The 13,813-nt window shown below is 35.9% G+C and overlaps 1 protein-coding gene across 1 annotated transcript in view; it reads right to left on the reverse strand.

The window, feature by feature from the left end:
• Positions 1-860: 860 nt before the first annotated feature.
• LOC122801368 (C-C motif chemokine 20-like) overlaps positions 861-13,813 on the reverse strand; it is a 22,988-nt gene continuing 10,035 nt past the window's right edge. The window contains exon 3 of the mRNA XM_044070899.1: positions 861-1,796. Within this exon, the coding sequence (XP_043926834.1) occupies positions 1,553-1,796 (244 nt within the window). The 3' untranslated portion in view covers positions 861-1,552. The remainder of the gene's footprint in view (positions 1,797-13,813) is intronic.

Genomic DNA, 13,813 nt, shown 5'->3' on the forward strand with positions numbered 1-13,813 from the left:
CACACACACACACACACACACACACACACACACAGTGTTTAACAGTATCACTTCAGCATTGTAACATGCTTATTATATCCCACTCTCCTAATTATTCCTTCTTGACCATACAGTGAATTGAGTGTCTTATGTAGACACAGCATGGTCTAGCTATGCAGACCTTTTCAAACAGAAAACTTGAACTGCATATTTTATTTGCAATACAGACCCAGTCACTGGTAAATATTTTATTTTTTATAAATAACAAAAATTCATATGACATTTACTTCACCTTGACAGTTATACACAAAACTGTACATTCCTTTGGAGTGTATAATTTTAATATATGAAATACAAATATGATTATCAGGAAATATAATTATGGTAGCGTTGCTTAAATTACAAAGCTAGATAAAAATACACTTAAAACATGAACTAACCATAACTATATATCAACACTGTAATTTTTAGAAGATAGGTCTTGAAATTACAAAGACACTGCTAAGCCATAGTCTGTATATTGTCACTTTAATTGATATGATAAATATTACACAAACTACTGAATAAAAGTTACTTGAGTGTGCATCATATAGGGGGAGGCGATGATAAAAAGTGTGTACTGCTTTAAATGTGTACACACACACACACACACACACACACACACACACACACACACACACACACACATCATTGTGTGTGTGTATGTGCATTCGTATAGACGTGTGTCTTTATATGTGCAAAGAAACTGCTGAATGCAAGTTAACTTGGATGATAAAGCAAAAGCCCAGAGTGTGCATGCATCTATATGCATCTGTGTGTGCGTGAACGTGTGTATGTGTGTGTGTGTGTGTGTGCGCATGTGTGTGTGCGTGTGTGTGTGTGTGTGTGTGTGTGTGTGTGTGTGTGTGTGTGTGTGTGTGTGTGTGTGTGTGTGTGTGTGTATGTGGAAATACACTTGCTTGCATGTGCAGTTAATCTGCATGAAAGTGTATGATGTTTGATTTTGTGGATGAACAAAGAGAGACTTGTAGCTGCAAACTGCTCTCCAGAATGCTTCTTTCTGCACACTTTCTTCTTGAATTGTTCTAGGAAGATATTCTCTAAGGCTCACATTTTTAGAAGAAATATGATACTATCCTTTCAGAGTTAATACAACTGCAAATCCTTTGCCAGCTAATAGGCATGTAAGTCTCTCATTCTCCAGTCAAATTCAGTGCATGATGTATGGAATATGTTTTGCGTTCATGTTATCTAGATTACTAGATAACTTGCTGCTGCATAGAGGATGCCATCACTTTACCAGCCAGTGGTGTATCCTTCTGTACTGACTATGTGCCAGACACTAAAATGCGGATGCAGATGATGCAGAATCAGAAACAGATAATAGAGAACTATCTTATACGGAGTACTGTTTTTTAAATGGCCAAATGTTATTTGCCTTAAAATAGAAATTCATATTGCAGCATATTGCAGCAATAATATAATAACATGGATTTTCACAGAGGACAGCATCACTTATAAGTATCTGCCACTTTTAAGGCTTTTTAGTCTCCATTTTTGAGCTGGAAATTATTCATAATTTTAGTGTTGTTGCTAAATTTGATACTGGTAATAATGTGACTGACTGATGTGGCTTATTGTAAGTGTTTTTTGTTTGTTTACGCCTTTGTTTTGACTTCTTCTTTTGTTGATCTTTCTGATTTCTCCTTCTGCATGTATAATTCTTCTTCCTCTTGGATAACGTCTTGATTGCTTTTTTTACCCATTTTTCCTTAGGACTGGCACATCGTTTTTGTTTACTTTGGCATAGTACAAAGCTGAAAGAAATAAAAATACAACACATTACCCTTCTAGTTTGTTTGCAATTTGAATTCTATTGCTTTCAGTTTATTTACATTGTAGCCTTCTTGTTAAACATGTCTGTATTCTTTCTTTGCATTTGCCATAGCTGCTTATTTACTGGTGTTATGTGTACCACATTACACACATATGTACAAGTGTTATATAATAACATATCATGTGACATTGCTCCATATATCATGAAATACCCTACTTGCCTGATAGCTCTAGCAACAATATCACTAAGATTCTGTGCAACATAGCAGGGCAACAAAGATTGTTGAGCATCCCTCCCAATATGGAAAAATATGCACACTTAATTTCTAAATATTCTACCTCAAAGGTCACAGCACTTCAGAAAAAGGGTACACATACATATTTCCCTTTTCTCTGAGTTGATATTACCTTGGCAGTAGTATATTTAGAGATCAGAGGTGTATCAGAGGTGCTGACAGGCACATCCACCTTCCAAAATGCCTAAATTAACTTGCATTATTTCCAGTTCTAAACACTCTAGGCAACATGGAGACTATAAGCCCAATTATTATGGCAAAAATGACTGCTTAGATAACAGTAAAGTTGTCTATGAAATGACTTTATGTAAATTTAGATTTATTGGTTCTAACTAGTTTTTAATACATAGCATAAGAGAGTTTTTAGTTAATAGAATGCAGGCACAACCTACTGAATCAAATACAGGCATGTATCAAGTATATTGTCTTATACATTAATAAAGGAGGCATTAGTTCATAAAAATGTTTAAATAATATAAGCAGGTTTTAGATGGCAACAAACATAACCAATGACTACTCATTTTTTTAGATTCTAGTAATCTAGATAACTTGAAAGATGAGCATAATAAAACTTTAATCTGAAAGTCTAAAGGATTAATTTCTGCTTTAGTACATTGGGAAAACTTTGCTTGGCAATACATGCATATGGTCTTCATCACACCATGTATAGTTTCTAAAATCTGAAAGTGTAAGGAAGCAATATGCTGGATGTGTAAAACATTAGGGATAATTTGGTTGTAAACAATAATTTAAGACTCTTTGGTCAGATAACTATATCTTAACTGCATCTACAATTTTAGTGAATGTTTAAGTACATTTTGGTGTTAAAAATATCAATTAATATTATTTTGGAGTTTATTTGCTATGGATAAAAAGTCTATTTAAAAATATGAAAAATGGAAGCGATTCCCGTATTCAAGTATTTTCTGAATCTAGCCATAGACTTATGCAACAAAGTTTTTGCATTGTTATTACTTTTTTTAAATAATACATTTTATTAAAATATTATTAAATTAAGATCCATTATAAAAACCCAAATTTCAGATGTTGGACTAAAATAGAAGAATATTTATATTAATAATATTTGTGAATCTGTAATGATGTTACTTCATTGCATTTGCTTGACCTTTCTTTTTAAATATGTTGATTCTTTTGCTTTACTATAAATCTGAATAAAAAATATTTGGGGAAAAGCAATGCGCTTCCTCAGTGTCTGTGTGGGCCCATTGACGTAGTGGAGTAGTATAATCGGTAAGTCAGCTGTCATTAGGCTGGAAGCTTAGTTTTTTTTTTGAAAAGGTAAGCTGTACATTATACATAAGTAATATCTGAAAACATTTAAATTGATTTTTCAGGACAGAAGGCAGACCAAAATAAGGCAACCTATAAAGAAGAGTAGGCTTTCACCTTTGTTGGAGTGGAATCTAAATAATTTTAATATTGAGAAAGCCAGTTATGTTCGACCTTCTATTTTTGGTGAATGTTTAAAGAAACTTATGAGCATACAAAGAAAATGCTTTGCTGCTGCAGACATGTTTGATGTATGTCTATATGTATGTATGTTGCAGTACATAACAGCATCACATGTGTCTAATGGCATGTCATGCTGTACAAGACTAATCACAATATAGTAGCATCCATTCTATACCAGGACAGTGTGCACTTATATAGAACACATAAAGACTGAAGTGTAAACAGTCATCCAAGTTACTGTTGTATCCTGTCCATTTTAAATGATGTAATTCTAATGCTTTCCAACTCTTAAAAAGTAAAAATTAAAACTCTGAGTTGATCCGCCTAACGGGGGACCAATTTGAGGCAAGTATGAGAAATAAGACACTTGTTACTATCATGCAAAAACAAAAATGTTTTTGCTTGATAGAACAAGGGTCTTATTAGTCATACTTGCCTCACATTGGTCTCCCGTTAGGTGGATCACTTCATTGTTTACATTTTTAGTTTTGTGGGTCCCAGGTTCCCTGGTCAAGTTGAGCTTAAGGGTGTTACTCAGAGCCATCTGCTCAATGTAGTACTTGTGTGCAACACCTAAAAAGTACAAAACACCTCCATTTCTGCCTGCAGTACAGAATGCCTGCAGATATCTTTCCAGTGATTGCTGTCTTCTCTGTACTATACCAACTAAGCTTCTACTAGTCAATAGCATGTAGACTAATCGCTGATGTAGACCAATAAGTTGTTAAATAATCAAAGTAACTCAGCCATGTCTACTGTGCTGCACATGGAGTAAGAAACCAGCTATCTTTACAACTTGATGGTAACTCAATTTTTAGATGAGTAAAGTAATACAGAATGTTTACTAACAAGAGTACTGATAGATGATGCTGCTAACAAAAAAAATGCAGTTGAATAAGCAGCAAAAGAGGTGCTAAACAAAAAATTCTCTAAACTAAACACATCCTCAGGGCAAATTTTCAGCAGTGATCAAACTGCCATTAAGGTTCTGCTGTAAAGCTATCAAGGCCACACTCTGGACATCCAGGGAATATTGCTGGAGTCAACTTGTTCGGCAGTATAGCAATAAGAGCAGAGGATTAAGGTTGTGAGTTGTCAATGAACTGCTGCCTGTAGTCTGTGGTTTGATTCCGCCAGCCTCCATTTGCCTACTGTATGATTCTGAGCAGGTCATTTAACCAGGCAGTGCTCTTAGTCAGTTGAGAAGTTGGCTTAGGCATCTTCATGGAAGCCATGACTGAGTGCCTCATAAGTACTTGTGAGCCTGTGGCTGCAGGTATGTGCAGCTTATTCGTAACAGTAGCAGCTGTCTCTTACCGTTTCTTTCCTTACACACCACATATCTGTACTTCTTTCTTCTTATACCCAGCTCTTTCAGCCTTTGCCACTCATTCAGGCAACTTGCCCTGACTGTCTACCACATTCCGAGTGAAAACGTGCTTCATAATAGTCGAGTTGTACAGGCTGCCTTAATCTGACAAGTATGTTCCCAAATACCCTCCAAGCTAAATAAGTCGCCTTCTCTGGCAGTGTCTTTAGCATTTAGATCATATTACACCTGCCTTTCTCTGTTCTTATCAGGTAAAAATATGTTATGTTCTTTATGTCTCTTTACATATAACACTCTTTTCATCCCCAACACCATCCCAGCTGCTTTCTTTTCTGTACCCTCTCCGTCAGTACAACATTTTTCTATAAGGCCTCCAGAACTGAACAGAACAGTGTAAATGCAGCTTTATATGCACAAGAAGGAGGGCCAACATCACCTTCCTCTCCCTGGCTACTGCACTTGAGGGAGTAACCACCAACAGCTGGATTGTTTCCTTTGCTACCCTTTTTCATTAGGCCTGATTGTTTTTATCTTCTGTGAAAATAATCACCATGCTCATCTTTTTGCCTGATTTCTTGCGACTAATCCTAAACTAAGTATGCGTTATACCTCCAGCTAATGTTTCCCAGGATACATCACTATGCCTTTGGAGGGATTGAAGCAACACTGTCTCCTCCTGGACCATGTCTTCACCATCCTCAGATCCTTTGCCAGGATTGCACTCATTTTATATATGAATTGGTTAGTTATGTGACAAAGTAATTATGTAAAAGTAGTTAAGTGAGCAGTTTTGTTCACTTCAACAACCAATACTTTCTGTGAGTATATTAATGAGCCATGATTCCTTTTATATTGTCATTATTCTATTAAACTGTTTCTGTGGAATTTTGAAAGCAGTGAGATATTCAAAGACTTATTAACTCAAAAGACATCTAAAATATTAATTTAGATATGTATGAAATAAATCTATAAATTATGCAATATTCATGCCTTCAAAACATAATTGCTCAAGAAATGCTTGCTCAAAGTGATCAAGACCACAATAAAACTAAAACCATCATAGAAAGACTGAAATAAACATTTTTGCAGTGAGGCAATCCTTATGTACCCCCTCTTGTATCTTCAACTTCTATCAAATTCCCAAAATGCCACACAGAGTTTTCACACACCCAGTGATCCCACAGAAACAACTTGCCAAGGAAATTAAGGATAAATCCTATGAGCAAATGTGAATTATACAACAACTGGCCATTAATATTCAAAAACAAGCATTCTGATAGGCCAGCCCAACCAGCATGCCCATTGTAAATCTGTGAATATACCAACGGAAAAAGGCCCGGTCGCCTGGACTTTTTCCTGTTAGTATATCTTGGAATTTTTTTTACTTTTCTCTCTTTTTTGAATAAAAAAAGAAAACAGAAGACTTGAAGCAAACTACGGAGATGGCACAGACAAAAATAAAAGGATAATCATGGACATTCTGCAAAACTTAAAAAAACTTACCTGATTATCCTTTGTCTGTCCCGACTCTCTCAAACGTAAAAAGTCTCCAGGTTTCTTTTTTATATTCAATGGAAAAAAAAAGAGAAGATGAAGAAGCAACAGAGATCTTCATTTCTCTGTTGCTACCTCTGCACAGCTCTGATGTACTGTGTAAGCAAAGGAATACAAGTCCCATACGCATGTGCAGTACATCAAAAAATGTCCCAAGATACCTGCTCAATGCAGAAGAGAAGCATGGACGCATTATACAAAGACATTATTTAATAAAAGTAAGTATTTTTTCTAAAATAATGTCATTGTATAATAGCAATAACCCATGGCAGGGTGTGGGCAATGCTGGATTTACCTGCCCTCATGACCAAACCACACCAACCGTGGGTAAATCCAGCATTACCCACACCCAGTCATGGGTTATTGCTTAAATAAACCACATGCACAATGTAGTGAGAAGCTGAATTCTAATAATATGTAGGAAATCCATAGTCAAAACTGCACTTCTATAAAATTAATATAAGGTAATTAATGGTTACATTTATGCATTACTGCATTGTATCTCTCTTTGTTTTGTTCTCTCTCTCACACTCTCTCTCTCTCACATGCTCTCTCCTTCTCTCTTTCAGTCTGTCTCCAATCTCCCTCGCACTTTGAATGTACATATTTTGCATCATGATGCTTTAAATCTTATCTAATATAAGACAAATGCAGTCATCTTTACTGTTAAAGTGAATCCTCTTTTCTGTGAAATTTCTATGAGTAGAATGTACTGGGCAAATTACTTCAAAAGTAGGTAATCTTACAGACATGTATTTGTGCAGTTCTCCAATTAGCATGTGTGCTGGTTATGAAAAAATCACTTAATACACCCCTATATCTTTTTTTTTGTGTTATATTCCTACATGCTAGAAATCTATATATTGCTATGCCAGAATCTGAGGCTCTTGTAAACCTCAAACACATTCATATTTGTGTAGTTAATGAGGCATAGATTCATATGTAAATACTAAGCTATCAGAATAGAGACTATTACAAGCCAAGTCAATAACGAGAGGTCAGAATTAAACTCTCTACCTTGTGTATGTGAGGTAAAGACCTTAACCATTATTCCAAACAAATCCCTCTCAAATAATTTCAATAGAGTAAGAGGATTCTCTGAATACTAGGCTAGCATCTACCTTAGCTTCTTGCCTTTGTTTAATTGCAAAGAAACATCCTTATATATCAGTAGCACCATCACCTCATCTCAAATTAGCCATGGCCCTAACTTGGAGCTCATAGACATCCAAATCATGCTTAAGAAACCCAGCTGCTTCATCATTACTAGCCATATATTCAATCAATGCTCTCCAAAGATTGTGATTATTATGTTAATGCCACTGAAGTATAAAAATCAAACCAAATGCATTCATGCACAAACAAATTAGTCCATCTTTAGGAATGCCTTAAGGGCAAATCTGCTTCAGCTTATAGAAGACCTAGGCAAAATTCTCAACAATTCCACACACAAGGACCCAAATGAGTGGGGTACCATATTCACCTCTGACCTTTACCAGCACCTAAACAACTGTGCAGAAATGTCAGTACCTGTTACCCTAATAAGCACTTCTGGTATTGCTCATATCTTCCTACATTCCTATTAATGCTTTGCGATATTATGATTTTCATTTATTTTGCTACTTTATTTGATATTTGAAAGTTGTTAAAATTTTAGAAGTGAAGATTGTGCTGCCACTGACATTGAATTTTTAGTTCTTACAAGGAAGAGTGAACCTATTCACATGTGTGAAAAAAAAAAAAAACTCAAGAGGTCGTATATCCCCATGCTGAATAAGCTATATCTGAAATTGCTTTGTAATAGCTTACAGTATTATGACCTCTGAATTAGTTTTATATTGCGTCAAAACTGTCTGGCTGAGACAAACTATGTACATACTGGAAGTACTTTAAGCATAACCTTTCTCATCTTGTTTAAGATAATATGACATAAATGTTGTTTTGAATGGTAAGCATGAAGATTATAGATTAATGGAATCATGTCAGAATTGTGCCTTTACTCATTTACATATGCCTAAATTAATTACACATAATCTAAAATGTATTTTATTACACAGCAAATTAAATGAAGGGTAGCTAAAATGTAGCAGACTCCTACTAAAACATGAAGTATTCCTTGGTAACAAAAATATATCATGCATTGCCTGAGTTTCTAGAAGATATTCCATGAATATGAATAGCCCTGTTTGCATACATTTCTGGAGTTTAAACTTTTGTTCTTCTTTTACCTTTTACATTTCTGCTCTGGAAGCTAAGGAAACATCATATTATTGAGAAAATAAATATATTTTTGTAAATGCAGAGCTTCTGTCACTTAATGGATGAAAACTTAGCTCATGAAGTCATTAAAGTCATGTGCATTCTTATCTACAGTGATACGGTTAGCAAGTAGACTGATGGCCATTCTGAAATAATTGGCAGATAACACTAATAATAATAAATATAATAAGGCTTATACACTTATGATCCATTCATTGGAGTTGGAATGTGCAGGTGATTTGTCAGCAAATGCGGCAGTATTGCCCTGGAACGTTGTGAGAAGAATTAGAATGTAAATAAATAGAGAAAAATGCTAGCCAGTGACTAGTTAAAATATGTTTATTTATTTATTTATTTGACATTTGTTGACCAGGATAATCCAACTGGGCTAGTGCCCTTTTTCAGAGGAGGCACAGGGAGAAAAGCCCCACAGTACAATTAAGCAAAAATTACAGAAATTGACTTAATGTACAATAACAAAACAATAAAAATTACAGGATTGTAATAGTGGACAAAAAATAAACAATCAAATAAATGAGCAGCTGTTCTTTTAGGTAAAAGTTAAAAAAAATCAGTAAGAAATACATTTAGTATAAAGATATTCATCTTGAGGCAGGTAGTGACAATAAGCTAGCAAAAATTAAATACCATAAGGATAGTCCTCCATGGACAACTGTGCTTTTTGAATGCTTATGTTTTGCAGCAATAGAGTGTGAGAGTGTTAATTATGAAAGGCTAACTAGACTTGTATCATTGTGCAGAATGAGTATGCTGCATGATTTTAACAGGTTTGTTGTACTGTACTTTAACTGGATTGGATGCAGAAATGTTTTGACCACAGAATAGATTGCTTTGCAGGAAAAACATCTCTCTCTGTTTTTAGTGCTCATATTATTTATTATTTTTATTGCAGTATGTGTTTTTTTCCTTCAATATTAAAAGTTCTGATTTGGATTTGTGTCTCTTTGTGATTCATAAGAAACAGAAGGCCTTAATTAACTCTGAACTATGTGCAGAGCTACATGCTAGCATTTTTTTAATTAAATATACTGAAATTTTTTTGATAATGCTCATTTGAATGGCCTCCACCCCAGACTAAACTGTTTTGAAAGAACATTTCCCACTCTTACATAATGTTCTTGTTTTTCTTAACTTTTCAGTGGCTCTGGAACTGTTTGTCCCTCATGTTAACTTGACTGAAAAATTCTATCTCACTGTTGTTTCCTTGGCTTTTATTAGTAAACATAAAAATGTTATTTTGTGAAATCATTTCTAGAAAAACAAATTAATTTACCATCAAACTATGTTGTACAGAAGCAGAATATTGACTATCCACAAACAGCTACTGGTGTAACCAGTTATTCCTAGATAAATAGCACACAATTGGACACTCATTCTCCAGCTGAGCTGATCTTACATTGTATGTCCTCAACTATCACTGTTCTGCACTAATTTTGGACCTATGCTATGTTTAAATTATATTAGCTGTTTTCCATATGAGTCGGTAGCCCCCCCCCAAAAAAAAAAAATATGCTATCTGTCACCATGTAATGTTAACATGTTTTAGCCACATCCAGAGGAAGCCTATTAGAACTGTTTTTTGATACTGTATTGCAGCTACCTCATGTTTGCTAACACACACCTTCATCTATCACATACTGACGCCATCAGTGACAAAGTAATTATTTATTTAATAAAAGGCTATTCTCTTTTTTACAAAGAATAAGCACATCTTCTTTAGTGAACATGCAAATAACTATTACTAGAACATCTAATAAACGTATCTGATCACACACTCAAACCATCAGCTAAACAAATCACTAGGGGCTCATAGACATGATCATACCTTACTTTATCCATGGAGACAAAATAATAACATTATACCGATACCTATGTCTATTGCTACTGGAAGTTATGTGTACTGTAAGCTTAAGGTCCCATAAGCATTCAGCACATCCCTGAAATGACTTAGTCATTGGTCAGTCCATTTTAAGACAAATGGTGCAGCAATCAGCAGGTTGGCAAAGGACAGGGTGACAATTAGCTATGTGCCTGGCACTAGGATTAGGGATGTTATTAGGGCCAATTGGTCCATCACCACAGATAAGGTTAGCACCTTGTAGTGGTCCATGTTAGGGGCTGAAAGTCTTTGGTATTCCATCTTGGGGAGATACAGAGAGTCATTTTTGTGCTTTGTGCTAACGTCTTCAAAGAAGATACCCATAACTACCCTGGTCAAACAAAAGCCCTCAACCGCTGAGGTATCTCTTCTATGAATAACCCAGAACTCTTTGAACTCCTTCATCAGAACTGGACAGGAGTCAAAGCAAGTCTCCAGAGACATAAATGCATGCTACCACATTAACAGTATGAGCTGTCGTTGCAAGTAGCTAACCGGATGTAGTCATCATTTCTGCAACAGGCTCCTCCTACATAGCAAGGCAAAGACTTTTCTGGCAAACATTAAAGCTAATCTGGATGATTGCATGAATGATCACAAATGGTTACCTGGAATTTATATGGCTCTGCTTCTTGATTTTATGTTTAGTATAAACCTATGAATTTATGACCATGTGAAGACTGGAGATCAGAGTCCTGAGTGACATTATTTATGGCTCCGTAGACTAAGTCACTCTTCCATTTAATTATACAAGAACAAAGTATAGTGCATGCTGTGGGCAGGCCAGCTTTCTCTGTTTTCTTTGTACCATGGCATTGACAAGAAGTGCAGTCATCATTTCAATACCAGCAGTGCTGACTAGTGGTAAATTCAGGAAGTGGGAGTATATTACTTAACATCACCAAACATTTTTGGACTTCAGCTCAAAATATCATGTAGTAAAATAACATGAATATGTTGTACACTGAAATGACAGTCATCCCTTGGAATGAACCTGACAGGCAATTGAAAGATGTATTTTTGCAGCTCAACAGCAGTGTGCCATGTCTAATGAGGCAGACACTGACAATGATCTTGATTCTGTTCAGTCTTGAATGAAAGCTGGCTACCAAGGATCCCTCATCCCGCAACATGTTCCGCCATCCCTCTCAAATGCTTTTTTGTCTTATATTTTTGGTCTGTTCCTCACAAACTAAACGTCAAACAATGCATTATTGAATCCTTTGGGAAGCCATCTATCTCAGGGAATTGACTCAATGACAATACGCTCCTTAGAGTTGAACCAATTGCTTGAGATGTGGGAACTTAAGTGAACAGTGAACTAACTTTTGATCAACATGTGTCTACTGTTATATGACAGTCTTTCTATGTTGCACAGCTTATAAACAAAGGGATTGTGTCTAGATCCAGGGATGTCATTGCCCTCCTTTACTCAGCCCTCATTAGGAAAATCATTTAATATAATGCTCTCTTTGGCAAGTATCTGTCTAGACACATGCAACAACTTGAATGTCCACAGCGATATGTTACTGAAAGGATAGGAGGCCTAAACAACATGTCCTACATGAACTGACTCAATGCCTGTCACTATACTTGGTATCCTGAAGACTGCTAAGAGGTGACCTGTGTCTGGCATTCAAGGAATCCTCTGACCCATTACAGATGGATTTACTGCACACTAGCAAGTCAAACAACATCAAAAATACTTTTCTGCAACTTCAACAGAACAGTTTGAAGGACAGGTATATCTTGCATAAGATACTGCTGCTGTGGAACAGACTCCCCATCCACATAAAACAAAGGTCATCCTTGTCCATATTCAAGTGCAACTTAAGTATGTGTACTGTACTGCTAATGCTTAGAGTCAGTTCCTAAATGCTTTATTCCATGCATGGGTCCCCTCAAACTATCCATGGTATTATCCCAGTTATTCTCTTTAGGGTAATATATAATTATTGACCATGGGATGGGTAAGGTTACTCCATGTCCAAATGGAATAGGGTATTCTGAGCACAAAAAGGGAAAATGGCTATGTTTACAATGGCCCACAAGGAAAGCTAGCCTAGTACTTATCTATGAATCTATGTATCTATAAAATGTGTGGCTTTCTCTCAAATCATTGAGAACTGAATTCAATAAACAATGGCAGCTATTTGAGTGTCAGACTTCAGGAAATGCATGCTAATGCAAAATCTGTCATTCTAGCAACTTTCTAAGTTTATAAGATTTACATTTAAAAAGTGTCATTGATTCTAAGCCTTTGTTCCTTCACTCTTTTGTCTTTGTCCAGAATTCTGTCTCTAAGAGAGCCAGAGAGGCATGTGTACTGCAGCACCTCGCATTTAGTACTGCAAGCCACTGGGATGCAGAATTCAGAATAATTCAGTATAACACCTTCATCTGTAGTACTCCAATGGAATTTTGTTCCCTGAATTCTGATCAGTAAAACAAACTTTTGTCAAATTGATGCAGCTGATAAAAACATGTTTGACTGAATATTACGGCATGTTTGGCAGACTGTATGAAAATTCTGGTCCCCTTCAGTTTGCTGACATTCCAGAATGCTGACAACCATATGGCCAACACCATATGATCGACATTTGGAATGCAGACAATGCAAAACCAGCATCTCACTCTAGTGCGGAATGGAAAGATTTCAATTCCTGCACTGTAGTGCGATCTCGGAGTTGGTATATTAAAGTTACGGCAGGTGTGGGGGGCAGAGCAGTTTAAAGGAAATTTTATTTTCCTTTTTTTGTGGACTTCTTACAATGTCGTCATTCCGAATGTCGATCATATGGTGTCAGCCATATGGTTGTCGGCATTCTTGAATGTCAGTGTTGTGTAGGGGATCCATGAAAATTCATATGGTAATTTTTTTCACATATATGGAGAAATAGTGTATTTTTACTGATATGGCACTTTCATGGTCTTTGAAACTCAGCAAATAAATGTAAAACTATTAAAGTAAAGCTGATTGTTTTGAACTACAATTATGACAACCCCCTCCACCAAAAACAAAAGGCAAAGCATTGCCTAAAGACTACAAAAATAAATGAGAACACTACAAATGTTGGAGCATGAAGACTGGATATTTATGTTACACAAATCAGTAGTGATTTGTCCTTTGGTCAAAGGAGTCAGAGAAAAGGGAAATTGTATAGCATACCTTTTTGCTTTCTACCA

Source organism: Protopterus annectens, chromosome 4.part1 (assembly GCF_019279795.1).
Source record: "Protopterus annectens isolate FY-2018-M chromosome 4.part1, PAN1.0, whole genome shotgun sequence".
NCBI lineage: Eukaryota > Metazoa > Chordata > Ceratodontiformes > Protopteridae > Protopterus > Protopterus annectens.